The sequence below is a fragment of the Capricornis sumatraensis genome, chromosome 1, assembly GCF_032405125.1.
Source record: "Capricornis sumatraensis isolate serow.1 chromosome 1, serow.2, whole genome shotgun sequence".
Taxonomy (NCBI): domain Eukaryota; kingdom Metazoa; phylum Chordata; class Mammalia; order Artiodactyla; family Bovidae; genus Capricornis; species Capricornis sumatraensis.
The window spans coordinates 193,981,657-194,006,775 of NC_091069.1; the positions used below are offsets into that span (position 1 = coordinate 193,981,657).

The 25,119-nt window shown below is 38.5% G+C and overlaps 1 protein-coding gene across 1 annotated transcript in view; it reads left to right on the top strand.

The window, feature by feature from the left end:
* Positions 1-1,648: 1,648 nt before the first annotated feature.
* GNB4 (G protein subunit beta 4) overlaps positions 1,649-25,119 on the top strand; it is a 33,024-nt gene continuing 9,553 nt past the window's right edge. The window contains exons 1-7 of the mRNA XM_068982817.1: positions 1,649-1,725; positions 16,279-16,317; positions 17,014-17,120; positions 19,856-19,919; positions 21,310-21,472; positions 22,479-22,545; positions 22,653-22,854. Of these exons, the coding sequence (XP_068838918.1) occupies positions 1,669-1,725; positions 16,279-16,317; positions 17,014-17,120; positions 19,856-19,919; positions 21,310-21,472; positions 22,479-22,545; positions 22,653-22,854 (699 nt within the window). The 5' untranslated portion in view covers positions 1,649-1,668. The remainder of the gene's footprint in view (positions 1,726-16,278; positions 16,318-17,013; positions 17,121-19,855; positions 19,920-21,309; positions 21,473-22,478; positions 22,546-22,652; positions 22,855-25,119) is intronic.

Genomic DNA, 25,119 nt, shown 5'->3' on the forward strand with positions numbered 1-25,119 from the left:
ATATTCTCTCCATAAAATAGAAATGATAATTATGTGATGCAAGAGAGGTGTTAATGCTTTGGTGGTGATCATATTGCAAAATATCAAATCAGCACGTTGTACATCTTAGATTTACACAAGGGGTAAAGGGGTCCAGTTGGGTGCATATGTGCTATCAGTGAAGGTTGTTCTGAGAACTAACATTTGAATCTAGGTAAAGGTGCGACAAATGAAAATGTCAGGGGCGAGAGGCTTCCAGGCAGAGGTAAGAGCAGGTGCTGAGACTGAAGCTGGAGCCTGCCTAGTGTGTTCACTAAGAAAACTTTGTAATGTTAAGAAGGCTTTTGCGTGTCTGGACCAGAGAGAGAGGGGGAAGAGGGAGGAGAGATATCATGTTAGAGGGATATATAACAGATTGTGTAAGACTCTGCATTGATGTTGTTGTTTAGTCGCCAAGTTGTGTCCAACTCTTTGTGACCCCATGGACTGTCTCCCACCAGGCTGCTCTGTGCATTGGATTTCCCAAGCAAGGAAACTGGAGCAGGTTACCATTTCCTTCTCCAGGGAATCTTTCTAACCCAGGGATTGAACATGCATCCCCTGCATTGCAGATAGATTCTACTGCTGAGCCACCAGGGAGGCATAAAGCTTTGTAGGTCAAGATAAACAGACTTTAAGCTGAGTGGAGTGAAAAGCTATTGTAGAATTTCAAGCAGAAGAGTGACTTGTATTTTCAAAGGATCACTAGTTTGCTATGTTTAGAATAGACTGGAGAGTGGGCAAGGGAGATAGGAAGGAGACCCAGTGAATGATAATGGTGACTTAGACCAAGGTTGGAGAAGGCAATGGCACCCCACTCCAGTACTCTTGCCTGGAAAATCCCATGGATGGAAGAGCCTGGTAGGCTGCAGTCCATGGGGTTGCGAAGAGTTGGACACGACTGAGCAACTTCACTTTCACTTTTCACTTTCACGCATTGCAGAAGGAAATGGCAGCCCACTCCAGTGTTCTTGCCTGGAGAATCCCAAGGACGGCAGAGCCTGGTCTGCTGCCATCTATGGGGTCACACTGAGTCGGCCACCACTGAAGCAGACCAAGGTAGAGTAGAGGTAATCAGAGTTGGTCAAATCCTGGATGTTTTTTGAAAGAATGCCTGACATGATTTGCTGGTGGATTAGAGGTAGGATATAAAAGAAACCGAACAGAGAAGTTAAGGGTGACTCCCAGGTTTTTGGCTTAAACAATTGAAAGGACAGAATTGCCATTTACAGAGATGAGAAAGACTTCGGGATGGTGTGGGGTTCACTTTTGAAGTAAGTTGAGGTGCCTTTTAGGCATCTACGTCCGAATGTCTCTTGGTACCTTTGGAACTGTTGTAAAGTATTTCTCACTGGACTCAGTTCTAGTACTAATTGTCTGTAATTTAGTCTTGAATACTACTACTCAAGGTGTCTCTTCCATCCTCTCATCCCATTCCTCCATAAAATCTTTAGTAAATAATCTAGATCTGTATTTACTAAGCCATTTTAAGTTCCAGTAGTAATGATTGCATTTGAGATCAGAAGAACCAATTATATGTCAGTATTTAAAAAGTAGGTTAATATGTAAATAGAGAAGTGAATCCGTCTTCCTCTTTCTCTTTTGTACAGGGCTTTCATTTGTTAGTTTCTACCGTGAGGAAATTCAAGGATGAGTGAGCTGGAACAACTGAGGCAGGAAGCTGAGCAGCTACGGAATCAGATCCAGGTAAGAGCAAACTTTTTCATTTTGAAACTTTATTAACACTTTTATGAACTACTAGTGATGAACAATGGAGAAGGCAATGGCACCCCACTCCAGTACTCTTGCCTGGAAAATCCCGTGGATGGAGGAGCCTGGTGGGCTGCAGTCCATGGGGTCGTGAAGAGTTGGACACGACTGAGCGACTTCACTTTCACTTTTCACTTTCATGCATTGGAGAAGAAAATGGCAACCCTCTCCAGTGTTCTTGCCTGGAGGATCCCAGGGACGGGGAAGCCTGGTGGGCTTCCATCTATGGGGTCACAGAGTCGGACACGACTGAAGCGACTTAGCAGCCGTGATGAACAAAATTTGAATATTAGTTTGCATATATTAAATAATTTTTGAAGTGAGAAATGGTCACTTTGTTTTTATCATGCCTCTAAAGAACACCCCAAAAGTCATTTCTAACAAATACCTATGTGGACCAGTGACCTCTCTGTCCCTAGGAGGTTAATATTATACATGTAATCCCTGCTGACATCATCCTCTTCTACTCAGCTGGAATCACAGAATTAGTGCTTTTGAACTATGGTGTTGGAGAAGACTCTTGAGAGTCCCTTGGACTGCTGCTAAGTCACTTCAGTCATGTCTGACTGCAAGGAGATCAAACCAGTCAATCCTAAAGGAAATCAACCCTGAATATTCATTGGAAGGACTGATGCTGAAGCTGACACTCCAATACTTTGGCCACCTGATGCAAAGAGCTAACTCATTAGGAAAGACCCTGATGCTGGGAAAGACTGAAGGCAGAAGGAGAAGAGGATGACAGAAGATGAGCTGGTTGGATGGCATCATCAACTCAATGGACATGAGTTTGAGCAAGCTCCAGGACATGGTAAAGGACAGGGAAGCCTGGCATGCTGCAGTCCATGGGGTCTCAAGGAGTCGGACAGACTGAACAACAACAGTACAATGAGGCAGATATTATATTGTAATATACTAGAAAATTAATCTCTAAAAAGTTAGATTGCAGAAAAATATTAAAAGTAATTAGTGGCATAATGCTGCTTCTAAGTCGCTTTAGTTGTGTCCAACTCTTTGTGACCCCATGGACTGTAGCCCTTCAGGCTCTTCTGTCCTTGGGGTTCTCCAGGCAAGAATACTGGAGTGGGTTGCTGTTTCCTGCTCCAGGGGATCTTCCTAACCCAGGAATCAAACCCGTGTCTCTTTTGTCTCCTGCATTGTCTGGGGAGTTCTTTAGCACTTGCGCCACTTGGGAAGTCCAGTGGCATAATAAAGACAAGTCTGTCTTCTTAACTCTTGGAAGTCACCTCAAAACAGTAAAGAGCATGAGGAACAAATACAGCTTCATCTTTAACAAAATTTAAAAACACTCAGAACTTCAGACCCTAATATAAGGAGGGAAAGTCATCAAATATCAGGGTGTGGACAGGCTCTGAAAGGAGAATTCTGAGGCTGTGAATCTTATATTCCCACAGGGACAGCATCATTCCTTTCTTTTGGAACAATGGAAACATGCTTCTCTGGACTGAGGAATAGCAAGGAAGGCAGAGATAAAGAGGAAAGGGTATAGACATGCCATCTTTTAGGAAGCCTCTTGGTGAGCAGGGTAGAGGAGAGACTAAATTGTGTGTAGTGTGGTGCTACCTACTTTCCACAGGGAAAAGTAAGAGTTAAACAACTTATAAATGAAGAACTTCATTATGAAGCAGGAAAAATCCAAGTTATTAGTAACTTGGAACACTGCTGTGATCCTCCAATATGAGCGATATGAATCTTTTGCAGCAGTAATTTCAGAATACTTACCTAATTTAAAAGTTAAGATTTTAAAAAAAAGGAACAATTATAGGATCTATGCAGAGGTATTACAGGAAGGAGAGGAAGGGAGTAGAAAAAACAAGGGGTGGGTAAAGAACAGCAGAAAAATGTTGATATGAGTGGATTAAAACTATAACCGTCTTCAGTTCAATTGTGCAGTCATGTCCGACTCTGCGACCCTGTGGAGCACAGCATGCCAGGCCTCCCTGTCCATCACCAATTCCCGGAGTTTACCCAAACTCATGTCCATTGAGTCAGTGATGCCATCCAACCATCTCATCCTCTGTCATCCCCTTTTCTTCCCGCCTTCAATCTTTCCCAGCATCAGGGTCTTTTTCCAATGAGGCAGTTCTTTGCCTCAGGTGGCCAAAGTATTGGAGTTTCAGTTTCAACATCAGTCCTTCCAGTGAACACTCAGGACTGATATCCTTTAAGATGTACTGGTTGGATCTCCTTGCAGTCCAAGGGACTCTCAAGAGTCTCCAACACCACAGTTCAAAAGCATCAATTCTTTGGTGCTCAGCTTTCTTTATAGTCCAGCTCTCACATCCATACATGACCACTGGAAAAACCATAGCCTTGACTAGACGGAAATTTGTTGGCAGAGTAATGTCTCTGCTTTTTAATATGCTGTCTAGGTTGATCATAACTTTGCTTCCAAAGAGCAACCAGTCTTATTCCCAGGAATTCAGGAAGTTAATGATTTAGGTGTGAATGAGAACTCTGAGTGGATACCTTAGGTGTCTAAACAAAGGTGTCAAAGGGGGATTTATTTTGCCTGGGATGATCAGAGAAGGCTTCATAGGCTAATCTCTGAGTTAGATGTTGCTGCCACCACCAGAATGGATTCTCCAGCATCTCTTTATCTCACTTGTTCCAGATCCTGAGCAGGAATGACTGACTGGCCAAGCACATTGGTCATATGGCCATCTCATTTTTTAAAATTCTGTTCTCTGTATCTGTAAGCTTGGGTGTTTTTTGTTTGTTTGTTTGATTGAGCATGTGAGATTGTATGGTATTTGTCTTTCTCTGTCTGACATATTTCTCTTTTAGTGTAATGCCCTCAGAGTCCATCCATGTTGTCAGCACAAGTGGCAAGAGATTCTTTTTTATGGCTGAGTAACATTCCACTGTGTGTGTGTGTCCTTTCATCTGTCAACAGATACTTGGTTGTTTCCTTATGTTGATTATTATAAATAATCCTGCAGTGAACATGGGGATGAGTATATCTTTTTAAGTTAAGGTTTTTGTTTTCTTTAGATAAATACCTAGAAGTGGAACTGCTAGATAATATGGTGGTTCTTTTTATAATTTTCTGAGGAACGTGTATACTAATATACTATTTTCCATAGTGGCTGCACCAATTTACATTCCCACTAACAGCACTCAAGTTTCCCTTTTCTCCACATCCTCATGGACACATGTTATTCTGTCTCTCTTTAAATTTTTTTTTGTTTTTCTGTTTTTAATTTTTTTAATTTTTATATTTTGGCTACACTATGCAGCATGTGGGCTCTTGGTTCCCCAGTCAGGGATGGAACCCATGCCCCCTGCATTGCAAGCACAAAGTCTTAACCTCTGGACCCCTAGGGAAGTCCTTCTCTTCTTTTTGATTATAGCCATTCTGACAGATGTGAGATACTATCTCATTGTGGTTTAAATTTTCATTTCCCTGATGATCAGTGATTTGAGCAAGTTTTCACCTATCTGTTGACCCATCTATATGTCTTTTTTGGAAAAATGGTGTAAGATAGTGGTCCAGTTTCATTCTTTTGCATGTAGCTGTCCAGTTTTCCCAACACCACTTATTGAAGAAACTGTCTTTTCCCCACTATATATTCTTGGCTCCTGAGTTGTAAATTAATTGATCATAAATGGGTGGGTGTGTTTCTGTGCTCCCTATTCTGTTTCGTTGATCTGTGTGTCTGTTTTTGTGCCAGTATGATATTATTTTGATTACTATAGATTTGTAATATGTTAATGCCTGGAAATCAAGGCGTGTGATACCTCCAGCTTTGTTCTTTCTCAAGACTGCATTGGCTGTTTGGGGTCTTTTCTGGTTTTATACAAATCTTCGGATTATATGTTCTGTTTCTTTGAAAAATGGTATTGGGATTTTGATAGAGATTGCATTGGATGTAGGTTGTTTCTGGTAGCATGTGCATTTTAACAGTATTCTTCCAGTACATTGAGTACAGAATGTCTTTTCACTTATCTGTGTCACCTTCAGTTTCTTTCTCAGTGTCTGAGTTTGCGGGGTACAGGTCTTCTGTGTGCTTAGCCTCTCTGTTGTGTCCAACTCTTTGTGACCCCATGAACTGTAGCCTGCCAGGCCTCTCTATCCATGGGATTTCCCAGGCAAGAATACTGAAGTGGGTTGCCATTTCCTACTCCAGGGCATCTTCCTGACACAAGGATCGAACCTGCATCTCCTGTGCCTCCTGCATTGGCAGGTGGATTCTTTACCATTGCACCCTCTGGGAAGCCCACAGGTCTTTAACTTCTTGGATAAATTTAGGTGATTTATCCTGTTTGATATAACTGTAAATGGGATTGTTTTAGTTTCTCTTTCTGATGGTTCATTATTAGTGTATAGAAATGCAGCAGATTTCTATATACTTATTTTGTATATTTCTGTGTAATTGTATGTTTACATATTTTTATATATATGCAACTTTGCCAAATTCCTTTATTAGTTCTTAGTTTTTGATTGAGTCTTTAGTGTTTTCTGTATGTAATATCATGTTATTTGCAAGTAGTGATAGTTTTACTTCTTCCTATCAAGTTTTAATGCCCTTTGTTGTATTTCTGTTTGGGTTTGCAATACTATGCTGAGTCACAGTGGCAAGAGTGGGCATCTGTGTCTTGCTCCTGATCTTAGAGGAAAAGCTTTAAGCTTTCCACCATTGAGTATGATGTTATATACGCATGGTGCTGTATACGTCGTATTTATCATGTTGAGGTACATTCCATCCATGTCCACTTTGTTGAGAGGTTTTTTTTTTTAACCATAAATGGATATTGAATTTTGTCAAAAGCTTTTTCTGCATGTGTTGAGATAACTGTATGACATTTATCCTTCATTTTGTTAATGTAGTTATATCACATTGATTTGTGGGTGTTGAACTGTACATACATCCCTTGAAGAAATCCCATGTGATCATGGTGTGTGATCCTTTTGATGTATTGTTGAATTCGGTTTGCTAATATTTTGTTGAGGATTTTTGAATCTATATTCATCATGGATGTCAGCGTGCAGTTTTCATTTCTTGTGATGTTCTTGTCTGAAGTGCTTGGCCGATTATTTGGTCACATGTTAATTTCATTTAGTTCTCGTAGCGACCCTGTGAGGTAGATGGTCCTACTTCATTTCGTAGTTGAGGAAACTGAGCCTCAGTGAGATTAAGGAACTTGTGAAGGTGACATAACTTTGAAGTGGTAGGTTCAGGACTCAAGCCAGGTGTATTTTGGTTCCAGAACCAGTGCCATGGGTACCACAATGGACCTGCCTCCCAGCCGGGTCTAACATCTGGCTTTGTAGCCTGTGCTATAGCCACATGAGTTTCTTGTCATTCCCTGAGCATGCACAGCTCTTTTCTGCTTTCTTTCTTTTTTCCAAATCTTTTACTTTGCCTGGAATTATACTTCCTCTGCTCTAATTTTGCTCCTGGGACTTCTATTCATTGAATCCTAGTCTTCCTCTAAAAAGCCGCCTCAAAGTCCTCCACTTGTATTTCTTTTTCTTTTGCTGGAAGGCAGCATGGCCTGATGGAAAAGTGCATGGATTCCGTCTTTTAATTATTTTGTGATCAGGACACATTTACAGATTTTTTGATGCTCAGTATCTTTGCTGTAGAGCATGAATACTAAAGCCCGCTATGTAGGTTTATGGAGAAGAGTGAAACAAATGACACGTAAAGGATTTAGACCAGTGCCAGTAACTATCAGTTCTTTGTACAGCTTTTTAGATTTGTGTTATAGGGTTGATTGCAGCTTGCTTTGTATTATAGTTCCTTGTGCATGTTTGCTTCCACCACCTGTGTCTGACTGGAAAATTCTGTGTCTTAATCATCTTTATATCTCACCAGCATCCAAGTAGAATGTCATGAGCATATAGCTCACTGAATCATCTTACATGATTTCAAGTAACCACATATATGTAAAATACCACATACTTTTGAGTTTAATGTCATGCTATAATTAAAAATCCTTTCTTCCTTCTTTCCTTTTTTTCCTCTCTTAATTCCAGAAATATAACTTAACTGTATGTTTAACTAAGATATAAACACATGACATAATAGAACTGTATGCTATTTGGTACAGTACATGAGTCATTAAAAAAGTTTGTGTTTTGTATTTGAGTATCATTGATTAACCATGATTCATTTTAAATTGAAAAAAACAGAAATAGAAAAAACATAGATTTTCTTTTGTAATTTCTGCTTGTTTGGAGCAGAAACAGCAGAAACAGCTTGTTTGAAGCAGCACTTTTCTCTTACTTTGCACAAAGATGTTAATATCAGAGCTTGCATTTCTTAAGATGAACAGTAAGAAATTCAGCTGTTAATTGGGAATGAACCCCTTATATTGAGTTTTATAGTGAATATAACTGTTCATTAGACCAAGTTCAATAATGTTCACTTGCAGTGTTTTAATTGTGTTGTTAATATTAAGGCTAGCTCTGTGAGGGCAGGGCTTTTTGGTCTGCTGCTGTTTCCATGGTGCCTAGAGTAGTACCTGACACATTGTACAGCAGACATTTTTTATTGAATGACTGAATTAAGAAAAATAACCTAAACAATGATAGTTCATTTTCATAAAGCTTAAAATCAGAGAGTTCTTTTTATAGAATTTAGTCTTCAACTGCACCATTTTTGGACATGGCTCAGGCCATCACTGTCATTTCTGAAAGTTCTTTTCATTGTAGGAGAGTGGGCTAAATTATTCCCTGCCAAATCAGGTTTCTAAACCCATAATTAAACTGAGAATGAGAGAATCAAATCATATGTTTGTGTAACTACTTATGAACACCTTTATATAGAAATATTCTAAGTGTTTATAAATAGGTCAAAGGCCACCAAAAAGATCATATATCCATTTAGCCTTTGTTGCAGGTGACAGGTGGCATTTTTCCCCTGAATGAATGGAACAAGTTGTCCTTTGGGGACATTAATTCAACAAATAGTGCCTGCAAAGCACAGTGGGGAAAAACAGTTGAAGACAATACTACCCTAACCTTTAGAGGAAAATGTTTGGAACAAATCTAGTTGGAAAAATGAATTGTGCTTCCCCATGTATATGGGGCTTCCCTGATAAAGAAAGTTGGTAAAGAATCTGCCTGCAATGCAGGAGACCCTGGTTTGATTCCTGGGTGGGGAAGATCTGTTGGAGAAAATCTGGGTTCGATCCCTGGGTTGGGAAGATCCCCTGGAGAAGGGAAAGGCTACCCACTTTAGTACTGGTTGGATCTCCTTGTGGTTCAGGGACTCTCAAGAGTCTTCTCCAACACCACACTTCAAAAGCATCAATTCTTTGGTGCTCAGCTTTCTTTATAGTCAAACTCTCACATACACAATGACTACTGGAAAAACCATGGCCTTGACTAAACAGACCTTTGTTGGCAAATAGTAATATCTCTGCTTTTTAATATGCTATCTAGGTTGGTCATAACTTTCCTTCCAAGGAGTAAGCATCTTTTAATTTCTTGGCTTCAGTCACCATCTGCAGTGATTTTAGAGCCCCCCAAAATAAAGTCAGCCACTGTTTCCACTGTTTCCCCATCTATTTGCCATGAAGTGATGGGACTGGATGCCATGATCTTAGTTTTCTGAATGTTGAGCTTTGAGCTAACTTTTTCACTCTCCTCTTTCATTTTCATCACAAGGCTCTTTAGTTCTTCTTCACTTTCTGCCGTAAGGTGTCATCTGCATATCTGAGGTTATTGATATTTCTCCTGGCAATCTTGATTCCAGTTTGTGCTTCATACAGCCCAGTGTTTCTCATAATGTACTCTGCATAGAAGTTAAATAAGCAGGGTGACAATATACAGCCTTGAAGTACTCCTTTTCCTATTTGGAACCAGTCTGTTGTTCCATGTCCTGTTCTAACTGTTGCTTCTTGACCTGCATACAGATTTCTCAAGAGGCAGGTTAGCTGGTCTGGTATTCCCATCTCTTTCAGAATTTTCCAGTTTACTGTGATCCACACAGTCAAAGGCTTTGACATAGTCAGTAAAGCAGAAGTAGATGTTTTTCTGGAACTGTCTTGCTTTTTTGATGATCCAACAGATGTTGGCAATTTGATCTCTGGTTCCTCTGCCTTTTCTAAAACCAGCTTGAACATCTGGAAGTTCATGGTTCACATACTGTTGAAGCCTAGCTTGGAGAATTTTGAGCATTACTTAACTAGTGTGTGAGATGAGTGCAATTGTGCAGTAGTTTGAGCATTCTTTGACATTGCCTTTCTTTGGGATTGGAATGAAAACTGACCTTTTCCAGTCTTGTGGCCACTGCTGAGTTTTCCAAATTTGCTGGCATACTGAGTGCTCAAAGCATCATCTTTTAGGATTTGAAATAGCTCAGCTGGAATTTTATCACCTCCACTAGCTTTGTTCATAGTGATGTTTCCTAAGGCTCACTTGACTTTGCATTCCAGAATGTCTGGCTCTAGGTGAGTGAACACACCGTCATGATCATCTGGGTCGTGAAGATCTTTTTTGTACAGTTCTTCCGTGTATTCTTGCCACCTCTTCTCCCCACTAGTAGCCGCTAATTTGTTCTTTATTTTTAAGTCTTCCTTTTTGTTGTATTCACTAGTTTGTTTTATTCTTTAGATTACACATATAAGTGATACCATGCAGTGTTTCTCTGGCTTATTTCACTTAGCATGATACCACCCAAGTCCATCCATATTATTGCAGATGGCAAAATTTCATTCTTTTTTATGACTGAATAGTATTCCATTATATGTGTATGTGTGTGTATGTATTTTCTTTATGCATCATCTGTTGTCGGGCATTTAGATTGTTTTCATATCTTGGCAATTATAAAGAATGTTGCTATGAACATTGGGATACATGTATCTTTTTAAAGTAGTGTTTTCAGGGGGTTTTTTTGGATAAATACTCGGGAATGGAATTGCTGAGTCAAGTGGTGTGTCTGTTTTTAGTTTCAGTTTAATTTTATTATTGGGGTATAGTTGATTTACAATGACCATGTTAATTCCAAGTATACAGCGAACTGATTATCTTTCTGTCAGGTTAGTTTATTTCTCTCCCTCTGTTCTTATCTCATTGCAACACAAATTTGGAATGGTAGACTAAATGGTTTAAAACAACAGGCAAGTTACACCTCAGTTACAGCTCAAGCAGACTGAACTTTTATTAAACAGACACTCCCTAGACATGGGAGCAGGCTGACCCCAGAGTCAAAAGGTTTCCCTTTTTTGTACTTCCCCTCTCCTCCTTTTGGTTCTGCCCAATGCAAAATAGGGCTTTAACCACCACCAGTCAGGAAAGGGAATGCAAGTGGACTTATTCAAGTCTGATTGACAGTTGCAGGCTATCTAACAACAGGCTTTGTTGCACATGTCTTCCCATAATTCAGTCTGTTGTTACCAGATGTATGTATGTATGGAACATTAAGTTCAGTTCAGTCCAGTCACTCAGTCGTGTCCAACTCTTTGTGACCCCATGACTCGCAGCATGCCAGGAATCCTTAATGGCTTCCTAGCTGCCTAAGGTTACTTAAGTAGTAAGCCCCTGTGGTTTTTTGTATCCGCTGTGTGCTTAAGGCGCTTGTGAGAAATCGGAAAAGTCTCTGTGATTATTTTTGTAGGATATCTGTGAGCTCCCTTGGGCATGTCTGCGATGGGGTTTAAAGGTTAGCTTGCATCCTTTTCACCTAGGCCACCCCTCATCACTCATGCCTAACTTCCTACCTAACGTATCCAATCATTTTAAGATTCTTTTCCATATAGGTTATTACAGAATAATGAGTAGACATTCGAGTGCTATGCAGTAGGTCTTTGTTGATGATCTAGTTTATATATAGTAGTGTGTATGTATTAATCTGGAACTCCTAATTTATCCCTCTCTCTTCATCTTTTCTGTTTGGGAAGCATACTTTTTTTTTTTTAAGTCTGTGAGTCTTTTTCTGTTTAGTAAATAGGTTCATCTGTAATCATCTTTTTTTTTTTTTGGCCAGGCTGTGTGGCATGCAGGATCTTAATTCCCTGACCAGGGATTGAACCCATGTCCCCTGAAGTGGACAATCAGAGTCCTAACCACTGGACCGCCAGGGGATTCCCTGTAATCTTTTTAGATTCCACGTATCAGTAATTATCATACAATATTTGTCTTTCTCTGTCTGACTTACTTCACTTAGCATGATAATCTCTAATCTCTGGGTCCATTGTTGTTGTTGCAAATGGCCTTATTTCAGTGTTTGTTATGGATGCATAATACTCCATTGTATATATATGTACCGTCTCTTCTTTATCCATTTATCAATTGATGGACATCTAGGTTGTTTCCATGTGTTGGCTGTTGTAAATGGTGCTGCAGTGAACATTGACATGCCTGTATCTTAAAAAAATTTTTTTATTTACTTTTGGCTGCACTGGGTCTTTGTTGCTGTGTGCAGGCTTTTTCTCTAGTTGTGGCCAGCAGGGGCTGCTATCTAGTTGCAGTGCGTGGGTTTCTCATTGTGGTGGCTTCTCTTGTTGTGGGTCATAGTGATAGCTTAGGAGAACGATGTCGGATTCTTGATCGCCGAAGATTTAGCTTCAGGACCAGGGACCAGGCTTGATCACTCAGGAACTTTTGTGTAGCAGACTTTTAAAGTATAAAAGGGGACAGAGAAAACTGACATAGACATCAGAAGGGGGACAGAGAGTGCCCTGCTTCGCCCAGTCTGTGCAAGGGAGCTTTATACCTTGTTACAATAAAGGGTTTTACCAGACCCACTCCCAGAATATAAGATAACAGGATTAGAACTAACAATAGAAAGATGTTACCAGACCTACTCCTCCAACATACATCTTAACAAGATTAGTCAGAAGGTCCTTGTTAAGGAGAAACATGTCCTTAAGCAAGATACATTGTTATATTGACTAATACAAAGCAATGTAGAAAAAAAAGCCCTTTTCTCCTCCTTGAGAACCTCAGACCCCTTTCTCCTATTCAAGGGCCCTGGACCTTTTCCTCCTCAAGGGCCCCAGACTACTTATCAACCTACCTAAGGATGAGCTTTGAGATTGGAATGAAAACTGACCTTTTCCAGTCCAGTGGCCACTGCTGAGTTTTCATTCCAATCCCAAAGAAAGGCAGTGCCAAAGAATGTTCAAACTACCATACAGTTGCACTCACCTCACATGCTAGTAAAGTAATGCTCAAAATTCTCCAAGCTAAGCTTCAACAGTACATGAACGATGAACTTCCAGATGTTCAAGCTGGATTTAGAAAAGGCAGAAGAAGCAGAGATCAGATTGCCAACATCTGTTGGATCATCAAAGAAGCAAGAGAGTTCCAGAAAAACATCTATTTCTGCATTGTTGACTATGTCAAAGCCTTTAACTGTGTAGATCACAACAAACTGTGGGAAAATTCTTCAAGAGATGGGAATACCAACCACCTTACCTGCCTCCTGAGAAATCTGTGTGTAGAACTGGACATGGAACAACAGACTGGTTCCAAATAGGGAAAGGAAGGAGTACGTCAAGGCTGTGTATTGTCACCCTGCTTATTTAACTTATATGCAAAGTACACTGTGCGAAATGCTGGGCTGAATGAAGCACATGCTGGAAGTAAGATTGCTCGGGGAAATATCAATAACCTCAGCTATGCAGATGACACCACCCTTATGGCAGAAAGTGAAGAAGAGCTAAAGAGCCTCTTGATGAAAGGAAAAGAGGAGAGTGAAAAAGTTGGCTTAAAATTCAACATTCAGAAAACTAAGATCATGGCATATGGTCCCATAACTTCATGGCAAATGGATGGCTAAACAATGGAAACAATGAGAGACTTTATTTTGGGGGGGCTCCAAAATCACTGCAGATGGTGGCTGCAGCCATGAAATTACGACGCTTGCTCCTTGGAAGGAAAGCTATGATCAACCTACACAGCATATTAAAAAGCAGAGACATTACTTTGCTGACAAAGGTCTGTCTAGTCGAAGCTATGGTTTTTCCAGTAGTTGTGTATGGATGTGCGAGTTGAACTATAAAGCTGAGCACTGAAGAATTGATGCTTTTGAACTGTGGTGTTGGAGAAGACTCTTGAGAGTCTCTTGGACTACAAGGAGATTAAACCAGTCAATCCTAAAGGAAATCAATCCTGAATATTCATTGGAAGGACTGATGCTGAAGCTGAAGCTCCAATACTTTGGCCACCTAATGTGAAGAACTGACTGACTCATTGGAAAAGACCCTGATGCTGAGAAAGATTGAAGGCAGGAGGAGAAGGGGACGACAGAGGATGAGATGGTTGGATGGCATCACTGACTCGATGGCCATGAATTTGAATAAGCTCCAGGAGTTGATGATGGACTGGGAAGCCTGTTGTGCCACACACAGTCTGTGGGGGCGCAGAGAGTCGGACATGACTGAGCGAGTGAACTGAACTGAAGGATGAGCTCTCTCGGTACGGTGCACTAGCTTCAGTAGTTGCTGCACGCAGGCTCAATAGTTGTGGCATGCGGGCTTAGTTACCTCTTGGCATGTGGAATCTTCCCAGAGCAGGGACTGATCCCATGTTCCCTTCAGTAGTAGGTGAATTCTTAACGGCTGAACCACCAGGGAAGTCTCTGCATGTATCTTTTTTAATTACAGTTTTCTCTGGATATATGTGCAGAAGTGGAATGCTGGATTATTTGCTAGTTCTATTTTTAGTGTTTTAAGGAACCTCCATACTGTTCTCTGTCGTGGCTGTACCAATTTATATTCTCACCAACAGTGTAGGAGGGTTCCCTTTTCTCCACACCCACGTCAGCATTCATTGTTTGTGGACTTTTGCATGACGGCCTTTCTTAACTCGTGTGAGGTGGTATCTCATTTTAGTTTTGATTTGCATTTCTCTAAAAATTAATGTACAACAAATGAGGCAAGAATTTACAGTGGAGAAAAGACAGTCTCTTCAATAAGTGGTGCTGGAAAGACTTGAAGAGCTACATGGAAAAGAATGAAATTAGAACATTCTGTAACACAAGTGAGACCTAATTAAATTTAAAAGTTTTGTACAGCAAAAGAAGCCATAAACAAAATGAAAGACAACCCGCAGCATGGGAGAAAATATTTACGAGTGAAGCAGTCAACATGGGATTATTCTCCAAATTATATAAACTGCTCTTATAGCTCAATATGAAAGAAATAAACAACCCATGCAAATGGTGAAAGATCTAAATAGAGATTTCTCCAAAGAAGACAAAGAGATGGCTAAAAGGCACATGATAAGGTGGTCAACATTGCTAATTATTAGAGAAATGCAAATCACAACTACAGTGAGGTATTATCTCGAAACAGTCAGAATGGCCATCATCAAAAAATCTACAAATAACAAATGCTATAAAAGGTATGGAGAAAAGGGAACACTTCTACACTGTTGGTGGGAAGGTAAATGCTCCATAAATATCAGTTAAGTCCATTTGATCTAATGTGTCTTTTAAGGCCTCTTTTTCCTTATTGATTCTCCGTCTGGATGACCTATCCATTGCTGTAATTGAGGTGTTAAAGTTCCCAATGATGATTGTGTTACTGTCGGCTTCTCATTTTATGACTGTTAGCAAATTTGGCTTATTTGTTGAAGTTTTCCCATGTTGGGTGCATTTATATTTACAATTATTGTATCTTGTTCTTGGATTGATCCCTTGATCATTATGTAGTGTCTTTCTTTGTCTCTTGTAACAGTCTATATTTTAAAGTCATTTTCTCTGACTTAAATATAATACATGATACCATAATACTCCTGCAAGACAGCATGGGCAAAATATTCTCTGACATAAATCATAACAATGTTTTCTTAGGTCAGACTCCTAAAGCAATAGAAATAAAACCACAAATAAAGAGATGAGATGTAAACATAATTACCGTATGACCCACCAAGTCTGTTTAGTTGTATGCCCAGGAGGACTGAAAACATACATATACACAAAAACTTGTATATGAGTAATCACAGCATCATTAGTCATAAAACCACAAAGTAGAAACAGCATAAATGTCCATCCAGTTAATTAATGGATAAGCAAAATGTAATATATTCATACAATGAAATATTAGTCATAAAAAGGAATGAAATACTGACACATGATACAATATGAATGAACCTTCGGAACATTACATTTAAATGAAGGAAGCCAGACACGCGAAAATCATGTATTGTATGATTCCATTTGTGTGCATTGTCCTGAGTGGGTAAATCCATTAGAAAGTAAATTAATGATCACCTGGTGGTGGGGGAAGAGGGAATTGGAAAGTATAGGGTTTCTTTTTTGGGGCGTGATGAAAATGTTCTGTAGCTAGGTAGTGGTGATGGTTGCCCAACATTGTCAATATCCTAGCCAATCCAGCTGCACACGTTAAAATGATTAAAGTGGTTAATTTTATGTTACGTGAATTTTCTCAATAAACCAAAGATTGTGTAGTACACTAAGGAGTGTATTTCAAATCTACATTTCCAATGAAAACCTTATTTTAAGTCATATCTAGGGATTTCCATGTCTAAATGTATAATCATCTTTATTTCAGGATGCTAGGAAAGCATGTAATGATGCAACACTTGTTCAGGTAAAGTTTTCTTCTTCCTCAGTTTCTTTTACTAATTTGCATGAAATAGCTTGACAACGATGCAAATGACAGGTTCTATTTATTAGTATTTCATTGAAAGAAAAATGAGATCTCTATTAAAAAGGCTTTGTAACTTGTCAGATGCTGTTCAAGAGCCTTTAAAACATACTTGTGAAAATGAAAGTCTGTGAAAAAGTAAATACTATAAAAATACATAGATTCATATAATATGTTTCTTTTTTAGATAGCTTCTGCTTCTTTTTGATATACTCTGATTAAGTTTTTTTTCCTCATATAAACTATTAGGAAAGTTTCATTAATTAAAATTGCTCATTTTTATTAAGAATATTTTATGTGCTATTTAAATCAAAAATTGGCTTTCTTTAAATAGTTAAAATTATAAATATTTTACTATTTGATCATCTTTTAGCTTTTTATTTGTGGCTGTTTTTTTTACTAAGTTTGGATGGTATGTCTATTTTTTTACTTTTTTACTAGTCTACAGAAGATGTTCTTATTGGAAGGTGTGCAAATAAATCATACTTTTTCTTGAGCATCATAGGAATTATTTATATTAAAATATCTTTCGTAACTGTCCATTTATTTTATGTCTACTTTAGTGCCAATTAATTGTTTCTGCTTTATTTTTTGAGCTGTGTCTAAGCTAAAGAATAACATTCTCATCACTTCCTAAAGATCACGTCAAATATGGATTCCGTGGGTCGAATACAAATGCGAACGAGACGTACGTTGAGAGGTCACCTAGCTAAAATCTATGCTATGCACTGGGGATATGATTCAAGGTTTGTACCTGCCATTTTCAAACTGTCAGCAAAATTATTTTCTTGACTCACCACTTGCATTGTCCATTAGAAACAACCTATATCTATGAAATGTTTGAAAAAAATGCATCTAATATGACTGCTTTGCTCTTAATAAAAATATTCATTGACACTTTAAAAGTTTAGAAACCTTTAATATGGAAAAGAAATTGACCTCTCAGAAATACTGTTTATTGAATGATTTAGGAAAAGTGTTTAGGATTTCTTTTCTTTGCAGTGGAGTATTATACTTTGTTTATTAACATGTCAAGGTAGTTTTATTGCATAATAAACATTGAAATTTCAGGTAATAAGGAAATAGTTGTTGAATATTGCTGTGTACAAGTTACCAGATATTACTACAATTTATTCATTACCTAAATTCATGAAGGATGGAATTACAAAAAGACATTTCCATTGAACACATCTTTTATTCCCCAGCCACACCCTGTAAGTGTGTGTGTAGTGAGAGTGCATGTGCACACACACACACAGCAGCCATCGGGATTGCAGTCGAATGGTTGGTCATGACTTGTTCACAGGGTTACAGTATGGTCTGTGCTTTTTCCAGAGTATCTAACAATACTACACAGTGTCTGACCCTGCTTCCATAATGGTTGACTTGTTCCTTTGATTTGTCCATCTAATTGGGAAAACTTCTTAACTAAGAAATTATTTTGGGGGACTTCCCTCGCAGTCCAGTGGCTAAGACTCTGCACTCCCAATGCAGAGGGCCGAGGTTCGATCCCTGATTAGGGAAGTAGATCCCACATGCTACAACTAAAAGTTCGCATGCCACAGCTAAAGAGCTGGCATGCCGCCACAAAGACCAAAGATCCCCGGTGCCACGGCTAAGACCTGGCGTAGCCAAATAAATAAACAGTTTTTAAACTAATTTTAAAAAACGTATTTATTTGCCATTGTCCCTGGCTGTGCCGGCTTGTTGCTGCCTGGCTCTTCTCCAGTGGTGGTGCGCGGGCCTCCCCTTCACTGCAGTGCGTGGGCCCCTCACTGCAGTGGCCTCCCATGCAGAGCACAGGCTCTAGGGCACGGAGGCTCAGCAGCTGCAGCTCTCAGGCTCCGGGGCACAAGCTCAGTAGTTGTGGTGCGTGGGCTTCATTGCTCTGTGGCCTGTGAAATGTTCCCCGATCAGGGATTTAACCCATGTCTCCTGCATTGGCAGGTGGATTCTTTACCACTGAGCCACTGGAGAAGCCCAGCCAATTAGTTTTTAATAGACGTTGCACATGTATTTTCTCTTCTTCCAGGAGAATCTAAAAATGTTGCTGCCTGTTCCTAATGGTTCCCACATCTCAGTATAAATAGGATTTTTGAATACAGTAATATAGAACTTCTGCCTCTGCAGAGGGGATAAATGAAAGTATATAACTAACAACCGACATAAAGCTAGGCCAATTTTTTTTTCTCTTAAATTTAACATAAGAAGTAATCTAACCATTGAGATAGCAAATACATAACTCACAATACAATCACTTGAAAATGTTAATGGTTCTTACGTAAAATTTCCTCAAGACTATTAATCTTCATAGAACACAGAGTGTCAGCAAAGCACCTGTCTCCCCTTGTCTTTCTACCCATTCTGATTATCAGCCTGTTACTTAACTCTTTTCTCAACTCAGTGCTGATGATACCAGTTGTTTTTAAAAAAGCTTTAGTTCCATCCCATACCCTGTGGTTGTATCTGCCCTTTCATGAAACTTACAGTGATTACTACATAAGAACCTGATAACATTATTTACCTGTAGTGAAGGGAAATGGGTGGCTGAGTGATAGGAACATAGAACGTGATTCTTTTCTTTGTATATCTATCCTTTTGTATCTTTTGAATTTTATACCAGAGTGAAAAATAAAATTCCAAAAGAAAACAAAAAATCCAGTGGCCTATAACTTCAGTCAAGAGTTCCTAATTAGCCTGGCAGAGCTTTCTGCTATTTAAGCCCAGTCTACTTTTCCCAGCTGTTTATTCTATTTCTTATGAAGTCTGTGTAACTGGGAAATTTTGAAACACCCATTGTATTTTTCCACCTCTTGCCATGGAACTTGCCCTCTTTATAGAGTACAGATTTCTCCAGCTTTCAAAATTCTGCTTTTTAAGACATGTTTTCTTTCGCCAGGCTACTTGAGTAACTCAGTAGTTATCTGTCCCTCATTTGTTTTCCTATGGCCTTTATTTTATACTACTCCTTTGACTATTTTCACTTACCTAATTTATTTTAGTAAATGTCCTATCTCCACCAGATGGTAGAGGACCCAAAGGTAGGAGGTATCGCCTATGTTGTGCCATTAATACAGCCTTTCCATCACAGGCTCTCAATTGATATTTTTAGATTGAATGAAACATGGTTGTTAGACTTACATGTGTACTTCATTGTCATTATATTTAAGTCAGTACATTCTAAGCCAGTCAACTAAGAGCTACCGAAATCCTGAATAATACCTAGAATGTTGTCACCATGAAAAAGTTGGATTATAACCAGAGACATTTTTAGTAAAATCTCTTAAAAAATTTTAATGTTGACAATTTTTGGCATGCAGAATATATTTTTTTAAGTTGAGAATGTTTCCTGGTATCAAGTTTTTTATTAGAAAAATTATATTTGTCTTTTCTAAACTGTTCTACATTAATGCAATGCATAATTAATTTAAACTACTTTTTTCCTCTAAGTGTCACATTATATTTGTGTTTGCTCCTCTAGGCTACTAGTCAGTGCTTCCCAAGATGGAAAATTAATTATTTGGGATAGCTATACAACAAATAAGGTAGAATTTTTTAATCATCCTCTTATATAACCTTTTATTTGGTTTGATAAACCAATTCTTTCCTTTATTCTATTACTTCAAGGTTACAGTTTCTTCCTGGGATAAATTTATTCCATTAATTTTTACTTAGGTCCTCTCTTTAGGCCTAGTATTTGCTTTTAATATTTAGTCCTTTTTTTATTCCCAAAGACAACTCTAGGAATATAGTTCAGTGTGTCTTGAGTCCCATATTTCATACTCAAATATTAAAAGATAGTGTGCATCAGTTTTATATACAAATGATTTTTGTAAAGTTCCCATTTCCTAATGTGACAATGACCTATAGTTTTATTTTTAGTTGTGGATAAGCTGGAATGTTAGGCATTGATTTGTGTTTTGGGGCTGTTCAGAAGATTGAATAGGTTGGAGGCAGATTACAACTTGTTTAGATCCCTTGGTGGTAAAAACTAGTGGGTTCTTCTAATGTCTCCTGGAAAGAATTCCTGATGTAGAGGTGTTGAGTAGTAGTGGAAAAGCTCTAAGAAAACGCTCACAAGTCAAATACTTTTAGATTCTACGTACACTTATACCACTGTTTCCATTAAAGATTTAGAAGTACTATTTTGTGAAGCAAACAGTAACTTCAGCCTGCTTGAGAATTTAAAAGCTAGCTAGGATAGATTTGTAATATAATAGTTTTCTTAGTTTTTTGGTGTCAATTAATGACTTTCAGCGATATTTTCCTAAAATGAAAAATACTCTTCTGGGTTAAGTGAGAGCATAGTAATCACACAATGTATTGATTCTGTGTCTGGGCCATTTAGCCTTGATGTTCCCATTCACAGTAAACTGTGCTACCTGATTTGCAAATGCTTGATGTTGGGTAATAAGACATCAGACGGTGGTGTGAGTAGATCAGTGCAAACTATTACCATTGTTCAAATTCAAGCCCAGAATACGAGTTATTAGAAATACATAGTTCTTCGTGGAAGGACCATTCTATTCAGCTCCAGTTCTTGTACTGTTCAGTGTTCTGTTGTGGGAAATTCCTCTTTTGAACACTACTGCAAAAAGCCAAGAATTTTATTAATTTTTTTTTTAACATTTTACACTTAATATTTCAAACAGCTCTATTAGTATTGAAACATTCTCTGTCTTCGTTCTTCCTAAAAGAATACTTTCTGAAAAGAGCACTTAAATCCAAATGCTTTGCAATATGTAGAAAATATAACGGGCATTTTAGTGTGTGTTGTTTTTTTTTATTCAGTGTCTCAGCTCATTGTATTCTTTAGTTTACTTGGCTTATTTTTAAGCTGTGTTTACGTTGGAGTAATATCTGCTTCACTGTAAGTAGGTTTGAAAAATCCATGACTTTTGTAATATTAGTTTTGATGTTGTGTGTGTTCTGCAGATGCATGCTATCCCTTTGCGGTCTTCCTGGGTGATGACCTGTGCTTATGCTCCCTCTGGTAATTACGTCGCTTGTGGAGGACTGGACAACATCTGCTCTATATATAACTTAAAAACCAGAGAGGGCAATGTGAGAGTGAGCCGAGAGTTACCAGGTCACACAGGTGAGCTTCGCTGCATACTGTCTTTTCCTCCCAAATTTGACTTCTCTGAAGATCAAGGAGAAAGAGGGACAAAAGGGGCTCAACTGACCAAAGGATGCATGTTAGTCAAGTGAGAATGGAAATTACTGTCAATCTGAGAAGCATTGACTTTTGATAATTATACAAATGATGACTCTACTTCTATTTTTCTTTTAAAAATAGTATTGTTTTATAGAAATTACTTATTGCAAAAAATTCAAACAATAATGAATACAGAAAGAAAGCAAATATGATTTTCTGTATTCTTTGCAAACCTATGACAATTATGACATTTGGATGCTTCATTAGGTAATTGGAAGTGTGTGTCAAGATACATTTATGAAGTATTTTTTCACTGTGTGATAATGCATTGCTTTATTAGTGTGCACACCATAGTTCATCAGTATAGTATTTGGCTAGCAGTGTTCATAGGAATTTGTTGTCACTTACCAGGTTTCAGCCTCTCTGAATTCTTGGAAGTACTGTTTGGCTATAATTTTTATAAAATTTCTATAATGGTATTCCTCCTGCTATTTCCATATGTTGAACAGCTGGTGAATTCTGAGCATTCAAATCCGCCTCTCTTTTTTTGAGTCCACCTTTTTAATGAAGCTTTCACTGAGGTTTTTAAAGTATTTCTCCAAGGTACTTAACCCAGTCTGCTATAGCTTATAGATAATATTTGTATTAAGGCATATCCTTCTCCTAGGTAATTGTAGTAGGTGGAAGGGACTGGGTCTTTTACTCAAGTTCGTAACTTTCAGAGTCATTGACATAGTAAATACCTAAGAGAGGGTTTGTTGGTAAAATAAAGTTGAAGGCAGCATAGAATTGGAAGTTATTAAAAGTAGAACTAAAAAAAAGTAGAATATAGATTTTTCTAACAAACACTTGTTGCCCAGGTATTATATTTTTTAAATACATATTACTATTTTATATGGTAATCGAATTAATCAGTGATAACCTAACATTTATCTCTATGCTGTAGGCTACTTGTCCTGCTGTCGGTTTTTAGATGATAGCCAAATAGTTACAAGTTCAGGAGACACAACTTGGTAAGTTTATTCCAGAAGATTACTAATTTGAGGTTGAGCGTGGTAGTAGGAATTAATGCAAGAGGGGAGAATAGTCACTAATGATTTCTGTCTGTTTTTGACTATAGTGCTTTATGGGACATTGAAACTGCCCAGCAGACCACCACATTCACTGGGCATTCTGGAGACGTGATGAGTCTTTCCCTGAGTCCTGACATGAGGACTTTTGTTTCCGGTGCTTGCGATGCCTCTTCAAAATTATGGGATATTCGAGATGGAATGTGCAGACAGTCTTTCACTGGGCATTTGTCGGATATTAATGCTGTCAGTGTAAGTGAACAGCATTTCTAAGGAAAATTTATTGTGTGTATAAAGTGTTGAACTCCACAGTATGATTTTAACAACAAATTCCCTTTAAGGATTCTATAAATAATGTGTTCTTAACAACATTTAATCCCCAAATAATAAGAGTTTGATTTTATTTTAAAGGAAAGGTTTTAATAGGTCTAAGTCTTCATTTTCAGGGGAACAGGAATAAGTTTAATTTCTAGATTTACAGGGCAAGATAATCTTGAACAAAAAAGTGGATCCAGAGTATCAGCTGTGTTCAGAGGAGAACAGTGTCCTGTATCTCCACAGTCAGGGGAGCAACCCCAAGAGAGAGCAGTCAGGAAGACAGAGGTGGCTATTTAATGTAGAGAGCATAGCTTTTGAAATCCACTAAACCCTGGATTGAATCTTAGGACTCTGGGAATCAGCTGTGTGAGATCAGGTGGGCTACTTAACCTCTGTGAGCCACACATTCCTCCATAGGAATAATGCTACCATGGTGTGGAAACTAAATGAAACGAGATGGGTGCTCAGTAAATGGTATAAATTATTTATCAGCTCCTTCATATTAAGGGAAAAACAATTCAGACATGTAGCCACAAGTAGATTAAGCCAAATAATAACTCCATATATATGAGAGTGAACTAGACATACGTGTATAAATTAAAGCCAAAAGGCATTTTGAATGACAATCAAAATGGTTTATCAGTCAGGATTGAGGGGAGGGGTATTAGAAAGTGGGATACTCCTTGACTTAGGTAAATTGTACTATGCAGATCAGATGTCAGAATGTATACAGGTGACCAGATTTTCCAAAAGTACTGTAATTGCTACTGTATATATGTATAAGATGTACTCTGATTCTGCACTAAGATATTTTGGGGATAAATTTTATTTATCATGTACATGTTGAAAGTCACTTTTATATCATCTTTTAGAAAATAGCAGAGAAGGTAAAGGCTCTGTGACCTCCCCTGCTATTAGGCCAGCTTGGCTTGTAGAGTAGAATCTTAGAGCAGGCACATCCAACCCTGTCCATCTCACATCCCACCGCCTTTATCAAGTTGATGATCTCTTCTGTTCCTAGTTGCTGCAGATTTATCAAGAATGAGTGTTGAAGTTTATCAAATGCCTTTTTTCATCTGTTGATGTGATCATGTGGTTTTATCTTTTTCAGTCTGCTAAATGGTGAATTTACATAAGTTGAATTTCAAATATTAACCTAACCCTACATTTAGCCTCACTTGCCTTTAATACATAATCATTTTTTATTTACTGGTGGATTTTGATATGTTGAAATTTTAAGGTTTGCATCCATATTGATAAGTTATGATATGATTTTTCATTTCTTGAGAAATTTTTTTCCCACTTTGGTATTAGCTTAATGCTAGACTCATAGAAGGAGCTGGGAAGTTAACACTTTGTGTGGAATTGATAAGATTTCATCCTTAGTTGTTTGGTTGACTTTGCTGTCTGGCCAAGGTAGTTTTCTTGTGTGAGAAGAAATTTAACTAAAAATTTAATGTCCTAATTAGATTTAGGCCTACTTCAATGGTACCCCACTCCAGTACTCTTGCCTGGAAAATTCCATGGATGGAGGAGCCTGGTGGGCTGCAGTCCATGGGGTCACGAAGAGTCGGACACGACTGAGCGACTTCACTTTCACTTTTCACTTTCATGCATTGGAGAAGGAAATGGCAACCCACTCCAGTGTTCTGGCCTGGAGAATCCCAGGGGCGAGGGAGCCTGGTGGGCTGCCGTCTATGGGGTCGACAGAGTCGGACACGACTGAAGCGACTTAGCAGCAGCAGCAGCAGGCTATCCGTTCCTTTGTGAGCAAGCTTTGGTAGAATTTGCCTTTCAAGAAATTTGGCTCTGTAACTTGTGTTGTCAGATGTGCTAGCTTACAGTTGTTCATAATATTCCCTTAGCTTTCTTTTGATAGCTATGGAATCTATAGGGTATCTCATTCGTGATATTGGGAATTTGTCTCTTAGTTTTTTCCTGATTGGTCTTGTGGGTTGAATTGAATATCTCTAAAAATTTACATGTTGAAGTCCTAAACCCCAGTACCTCAGATTGTGACCTTATTTGAAAATAGTTATTGCAGATATAATTAATTAGTTGAGTCATCCTGGAGTGGTGTCCCCCTTAATCCAATATGACTCTTGCTCTTAGAAAAGGGAAATTTAGAGACAAACACACAGTGTTAACAGTGTGACGAGACATAGGAAGATAGCCAGCCCATCTGTAAACCAAGGAGAT